The sequence below is a fragment of the Mus musculus genome, chromosome 3, assembly GCF_000001635.26.
Source record: "Mus musculus strain C57BL/6J chromosome 3, GRCm38.p6 C57BL/6J".
NCBI classification, from domain to species: domain Eukaryota; kingdom Metazoa; phylum Chordata; class Mammalia; order Rodentia; family Muridae; genus Mus; species Mus musculus.
In genome coordinates this window covers 59,775,947-59,783,725 of record NC_000069.6, presented here as the reverse complement: position 1 = coordinate 59,783,725, position 7,779 = coordinate 59,775,947, and the positions used below count along the sequence as shown (strand labels likewise).

Genomic DNA, 7,779 nt, shown 5'->3' with positions numbered 1-7,779 from the left:
TCCTTAAAACAAAAAGAAAACTTCTCCTGGCTCCAAGGCCGCCCAGGGGATCTGGACGCTGGCGAGGGTATCACTTGGGGGTCACGGCCCAAGGCCGAAGGTTTCGACAGCAGCTCAGCTCAACCCTCCCTTCTGAAGGAGCCCCCGGCGGCTCCCGGCCGGCCGACTTGTGGGGAACGCCCGAAGGAGAGCGGAGGCATCCAGGGAGCAGACAATTAACTGCAGCAGAGAGGCACATCATTGAGCTGCACCGGGCCGCCTGCGCGGCTGGCCAGCTAAGCTATATGGACCCAGCTACCGGCTATGTGGTTTTCACAAGGCTGGCCCACTGGAGGAGAGGTGCCTGCTGTGGCTCTGCCTGCAGACACTGTCCCTATGGCCAAGTCAATGTGAAAGATCCATCCAAGAAGAAGCAAATCAACTCCTATTTTTATGTTTGACAACAACTTCATCTCTAATCTGTCAAATTAAGTGTGTGTTTTTGAAAATAAAGCCCCAATCTAGAATTATCTGTTATGAATATTTGAACACTGAGTTAATATTAAATACATATATCCAAAAAAAAAAAAAAAAAAGCGCCACAGGGTGGCTGCCAGTTCTTAAATCTGTGTTTGGACCTCTGTGGAATCTCCTGAAGCCAAATAAGCCAAGGAAATGTTCCCATTAGATAAGCACTTCTCCTCTTTTCCATCATGGGCAACTCACCATCACATAAAAAAATCAACCCAGGCCAGGAAAATATGTGCCCTACTAAAACACCAAGAAATAAAGATAGCTAAAAAACAAGCTTCCTTATTTTGGGAGGAAGTGCCTTCAGATAGTGCCATGCATGGCCAATGATAATATTTATAGCCTGGACTCATGGATCAAAGTCCCATCCAAAGGCAAGGCTCCATTAAAAACACAAAGGAGATAACAACTTCACCTCCCCGCATCCAACCAAAGAGAGGCATCTCTCCTCCCCCTTCTCCAAGCCATAAGCGTGAAATACTTTCAAAACTCATAGAAGCCCCACCTAACTCCATAGTCCCTTACCCCCAACCATCTTCCACCCAACAACTCTGTAACATTTGAGATTCTCTTGCAAAAAATAACCCTGCCTCCCATGCTACTCAGGCATCTGATACAAAACTAAAAACTCAAACTGCTCAGGCATTCCCAGTTAATATCAATCCCAGCCGGAAACAAACAAACAAACAAACAAACAAAACACCCTTAATTGGTAACCTTTCTAAGCCTCAGACTTAAAAGAACTCAGGCATGCAGTAAAGGAAGGTGGCAGCCATGTACCCTGGACAAATTCTCTCCTACAGAGCAATATTGCCAACTTAAATACCCCCCACCCAAGATTGGAGAGATATTTGCCATTCTGCCCTCCCGGACCAATGTTTTTGGAATGGGAAGCCTTATTTCAAGATGAATGCCGTCAACAAGTCAGGGATAACCAGAGCAGAGGAGACACTCCATGGGGCTTTAACGAACTCTTTGGCCAGGAAGACTTTTCTACTGGAGCACAGCAGGCAACTCAGTCAGCAGGGTACTATGAGCAGGTCCTTCTCTGTGCAACCCAAGCTTGGGATAGGCTCACTCCACCCTCAGGGTCACAAGACCCTGCCTCCTCCCTGCTCTCTCTTCAACAAAACCCCAGAAAACCCCTATCTGATTTTATTCTCAGAACTAAAATGAGCCTAGAAAGAAAAATTCCCAACCCCATAGCCAGAGATCTCCTTCTTAAAACCATCGTATGGGAAGGTATGACCTCTGAATCCAGACTTGCTTGCCAGGGTCTCTGGGAGAAACATCACACTATGTGGATCGTGTCAACCAGAAATCTAGGAAGTGTATCACATTAGGTTACATCCTTGGCTCAGGCATTTGTAGCAGCAGTAAAAACAGAAGGAATCTGCTTCAAATATGGAGAGGCAGGACATTGGAGGGATGAATGCCCACAAAACTCTCTCCCCATAGCAGATTCTAATTGCAATAAGAAAATCTGCCTCCTCCCTCCCCCCCCCCCCAGAAATGGTGCTGTACCACTGTATATGATAAGGATGGTAAGCCACTGGAGCCCTTAAACTTCAGACAGGACAGCACTCAGCCCTGACAGTAAGAGGGACAACTACTCCCTAGAAGCCTTATGGGTATCCTGCATCTCAGAAGTCTTCCATACAAGATTAACCATTAAGATAGACAATAAACTATTCAAGCACCTTATTGATACTGGAGCAGACAGGACAATTTTAAGGCAGCAAGAGATCCCACGTAATTGGTAACTGATCCCCGGGCCCCAGCTCACAGGCATAGGGGGTACCTCTCACGCATTCATCACTAAACAGGCTTACAAATGGGAAGATCCGGATGGGGCTACTGGCCTTATACGGCCCCTGGTGGCTCAAGTAGCCACCAATTTTCTAGGGAGAGATATTTTACAAGCCTTAGATGTGGTTCTTACTACCCAACCAGAAAGAGACCACATTATAATAGAAGACATTACCTATAAAGATAATACCTAAGGAGACCCTAAAACCCTCCTCCAAATTACCCCCAATTCTAGGGGCCACTGTCAGATTTAGTACTCCCAGCCTTGATTGGCTTTCCAAGGAAGCCATCTGGGTCCTACAATGGCCTCTATCAAGGGAGAAGCTCAGAGCCCTCACATAGCTGGTAAAAGATCAGCTGTTGCTACAATACCTCAGCCCCTCTCATAGTCCATGGAATACCCCTGTGTTTGCTATTTAAAAAAAAAAAAAAGAGCTCAGGGGGATGGAGATTATTGCAAGATCTGAGGACAATTAACAAAACTGTGCAAGTTTGGGGCTCCCCACAAAGAGGGCTACCCCACATCTCAGCCATTTCTGCCAATGTTCCCCTGTTAGCAATAGACATAAAAGACTGCTTTTCATTCTCAGTCCCTCCCATTAACAACTCTGGCCCAGCCTCACGATATGAATGGACTGTTCTCCTGCAGGGAATGACTAACAGTTCAACCATTTGTCAGGAGGCTGTAGTCACAGCATTGAAACCCTATTTAGACAAAGGACTCAATATCTATCATTATATGGATGATATATTAGTTTGGGGAGACTCTTCTACCTCCCCCTCCCAACTTAAGGACCAGATAATACCCTCCCTATCTGTCCTAGGATTCAAAATAGCCCCTTACAAAATTCAACTTATTCTTCCCATTGCATTTTTAGGAACAGAGATTTTTCCTTACCTCAGTACATCCCCTCAAACCCACCCTTTTCTTCCCTCAAAAATTAACTTTCACATCCCTCCAGAGCTTTCTGGGCAACCTCAATTGGCTTTGGCCCTGGCTCCCCCTTCCTACAAGCACTCCCTCCTCCCTGAGAACACTGTCCTCAGACCAAGCTCTAAATTCTATTAATGCAGCCCTAAAAGATATGGCTCTTGCTAGGTATGACCCAACAAAACCTATACAGCTCCTCATCTTTAACTCCTCCCCTACACTTGTGGGAGCCCTTTACCAACATCAGGGCCTGCTGGAATGGCTCCACATCCCAATGGGTGGTGCACCCCAAATTTTAAATGAGGTAGATGTGCTTGCTAGCATGATTTAAAATGGCAGGGATAGAGCCCTACAAGCCCTAGGGAAAGAACCTAACATTCTTGTTATCCTCTTCTCCCTCTCTGACATTCAGTGGCTAATCAAAAATCACTCTCGCTTTGCTATTGGCTTAATAGGATTCCCAGGACAAATTGACAACCATTATCCTGACGAGAAATGGGCCTCTGCCCTCCCTCTGTTGTGATGGTTGCCCCCAAATTATTCTCAAAAGGGCCCATAGCAGGAGTCCCCTCAATATTTACTGATGGGGGAGAAGGGGAGCTGAAGCAGTAATATACAACTTCCCTGAGGATGAACCCCTATCCTCCAATTCAAAGAGCTACCCAGTCACTCCCCCCAATATAAAGAATTATATGTCATCTATCTAGCTCTAAAAGAAGTCAAGGGCCCCCTTAACCTCTTTTCAGTCAGTGTATATGCTGTCAATTTGCTCCTCTGGTTGTCAATATCCTTCATCAAACTAGATGCCAACCCACTTTCACCTCTACTTATACAGGTCTCCACCCTCCTACAGGAAAGAGACTCCCCCATCTACATCCAGCATGTCTGATCTCACAGTCCCCTGCTAGGTCCTATATCTGAGGGAAATGCACTTGCCAACCAAACTGCCTCAACAGGACATTCAGGGCCTCCACTGAACAAGCAGATCAACTTCATTCATGCACACACACAAATATAAAGGGGCTTCATGCCTGCTTCCCCCACATCTCTCTTGCTCAACTCCAAAGGATAATAAAGATATGCTCCTCTTGTGAATCGCTCATTACCACCCCAGCTTTACAGATGATGGGCATCAACTCCTGAGGCCTTATGGCAAATTGATGTCACCCATATTCCCCAATTTGTTAGGCAGAAGTATGTTTTTGTCACCATAGATACATACTCACATTTTATATGGGCTACAGCCCAAACAGGTGAAAACTCAAAAGGCTGATTCATCATATGCTCTCCACCTTGGCCATCCTGGGCATTCCTCAACAGATAGAAACTGATAATGGCCTGGCCTTCACTAGCTCTCAATTCAAAACCTTCTGCACATACTGAGAAATTGCTCATCATAAGGGAATTCCCCACAACCCCCAGGACAAAGGAATAATAGAAAGAACACATCAAACCCTAAAAGCCCAACTCCTAAAACAAAAGACAACCACCTATCCCCCTAATGTACAATTAATAATGGCTCTGACCACCCTAAACATATTTAACATCTACAAAACTCCAAACATCCTCCTATCTCCATTGGCACACAACAAAATTAGCCACCCAGATTCTAGTACAATGGTGAGAACATTTGGACAAAATTTGGAAGGGACCAGACTGGAAGGGGTTTTGCTTGTGTCTTTCCACAGGACTAGCCTAAGCCTATCTGGGTTCCTGCCAAAAATGTCCGACATCACCCCACTGACCAAGAAGATGGCCGACCTTTCACTGGCAGATTAAAGACAAAAGAAGAGCAGGAGGAGGCAGAGGAAACACCACCCCCAGAAGTACAACAAGATCTCTTGGAAGAACATCCATGACCTGATGACTGATGCCCTGGCCATGTGCCCTCCACAAGCCCCCCCCCCTTCCTCTATTCTCTTGGCTGTTTTTGTCATTCTTCATGCTAACTCTGCTGCTGCCCAGACTCTCATTAGCCTTCCCAACACCTACCATTGGAGATTCTATGCTAGGGAAACCTACAATGGACACAACAAAGTTATAGCGACCCAGGATTGTCCATTTGAAGGATGTCAAAACCAGGATTGAGATCCCTCTACATCCAGATTCCATCTCCACTATGCCCAGTCCTTTTCTCTGCTTTCCTTACCAAAACACGGGTGAAAGTCTCCAGGAGGTCTCTACATATGGAGGTTGCAGATACTGGAGCTGCAGAATGGAATCCACCGGTCATGGTAGCACCAAGCTCACCAACCTTAAAATTCATTTTCATCTTTCCATCAGCGATCCATGGGATGAACGTTGGCAGACGGGAGTCATGGGTAAACTTTAACCCAATGGCTATGCCAAACATCCAGTTGCTGACCTGCACATCTCCCATGAGCTTGGTCCTGCCTCCAAATCAGCCTTTACCCATGCTAATATTATGCAACAGGAAAATCAGTCTCTGAAGGTGCTGCGAGCTACCCTCTCCTGGCTATAGTACATCCAATTTGCAGCTGACCTTCTTCCCTTAACAACCCACCCCAATTCCTCCCAATACCTTTTCTGTGCTTCTCTCTCCCAACCATTATTAGCAGCTGTTCCTATTAACATTTCCCTTCTCGACCTCCATGGAACACTACTCACGATGAAAGCACAGGACATTCCTCTCTTTGACCTACCCCTGCCCTTTGCCTTGTAGGACCCTCCTCAAAACCCTCTCTTACATGTGTCTATGACATCACCATCACCAAAGCAGTATGTGTTAACCCTCCTGCCCTCCTCTGGTGCAAAGGCACTACAGGTTCCTGGATTAACACTCCTTTTCAAAGCTCCTGCACCCCCATGATAATTGTTCCCCAGGTTTATCTCTATGAACCTGAAGAACTCATCTTGCAGATGGGAGAAAGCCGAATGAAGAGAGATATCATCTTCATCCCTCTGCTCATTGGCTAGGCCTTGCTGTCTCACTGGGCACAACAGGAACTACTGGAGAAGCCCTCGTCCAAACACATCTGGTCAGTGACTTCCAAGACAAGTTTGACCACACAATGGCTTCCACTACAGACAACCTTGAGTCTCTCAAACGCTGGATAACCTCCTTAGCAGGAGTTACTCTCCAAAACTGGAGGGCCCTGGACTTACTGACTGCTGAACAGGGAGGGACTTGCATTTTGCTGGGGGAGAAATGTTGCTTTTACGCCAATGAATCTGGGCTGGTAGAACAAGATATAGAAATGTTCAAAGAACTCTGGGGGAACCTCCAGGCATGCTATACTCCCAACACCCCTACCCCTTGGTACTCTAACCCCTTGGTAGCCTGGTTTCTTCCCCTTCTTGACTCCATATTAGCCATTGGAGCCTTGCTTCTCTTGGCACCCTGTCTAATTCATTTTCTAAAGCAGCAGATGAGTAGCATTGCAAACATCACTACCAATCAGGCCTTGGTTCAGTATAAAACTTTTCCTGACATAGGAGGCAGTTATTCTGGTGACATCTCTCCCTTATAAAAAGAAAAGGGAGATTTGTGGGGCAGTGGGCTACACACAGATAGCCTGGTCTCCAGTTGAACATAGGTCTGGAATCCCGGGGACCTGATGGGTGATGATTTCCACCTACATGAGACAGAAGGAATTTGATCATGTCTCCTGGACCCTTGGTTCCTGTTGAAGTTACCACCCCTACAACACCCAGAGGAGAGGTGTGTGTTTACCAGTCAAGTAGGAGCAGCACCAAGCCTTCCAGCATGCAAATAAGGTTTCCCCCAAACTCTCAGTCCAAGCCAATGAGAGGTGCCTGCTATCAAACCCTGAATCGCCCCGAAAACTGTATATAAATGCTATCCGGGGAATTAAAGGTATGCTAGAAATACTCTGTCATTTGAGACTTTTGTTCCAAGAGCTGTAACACTTGAGAAGAGATCTCTCTAGAAGAGCCACCTGAGGTTCCACCGCACTCCTCACTGGATAGTCAGCTTCTCATCAGCCCAGCCCAACCCGACTCAGTGCAGAGTGGCTCAGAGTTACTGAGAAACTTGGAAGGCATAGCGGAGACTTCTTCTCACTGCCTGCACTCGCTTCCCTTCGTTGGAACCCTCACACCAGGCCTGGTCAGAGATCTCCATGGAATACCTCTGGTACTCAGGCCCAAATTCACAATAGCCCCAAATAATATATAACATCTTGGGATACCATTCTAATCAAGCAAGTAAAAGACTTGTAAGATAAAACCTTCAAATCTTCGAAGAAAAAATTGAAGATGTCAGAAAATGGAAAGATCTTTCATGCTCATGTATCAGTAGGATTTACCTAGGGATAATGGTCACCTACCCAAAAGATATCTACAAATTCAATGCAGTTCCATCAAAATCTCAAACCAATTCTTTACAGATCTCAAAAGGACAGTTTGCAGATTCATATGGAAAAACAAAAACAAAAAGCTCTGGATAACTAAAATAATCCTGAACAATAAATGAACTGATGAACTGCTAGAGGTATCTAGTTGTACTACAGAGATAGTGTAATAAAAACAACATGGTATTGGCAGAA

At 45.8% G+C, this 7,779-nt stretch overlaps 1 protein-coding gene and 1 pseudogene across 1 annotated transcript in view; one reads left to right on the top strand and one right to left on the bottom strand.

The window, feature by feature from the left end:
• Gm2756 overlaps nucleotides 1-507 on the top strand; it is a 5,409-nt pseudogene extending 4,902 nt beyond the window's left edge.
• Gm16527 (predicted gene, 16527) overlaps nucleotides 1-5,932 on the bottom strand; it is a 69,024-nt gene extending 63,092 nt beyond the window's left edge. The window contains exon 1 of the mRNA NM_001370866.1: nucleotides 5,400-5,932. Within this exon, the coding sequence (NP_001357795.1) occupies nucleotides 5,400-5,630 (231 nt within the window). The 5' untranslated portion in view covers nucleotides 5,631-5,932. The remainder of the gene's footprint in view (nucleotides 1-5,399) is intronic.
• Between the last annotated feature and the right edge of the window lie 1,847 nt (nucleotides 5,933-7,779).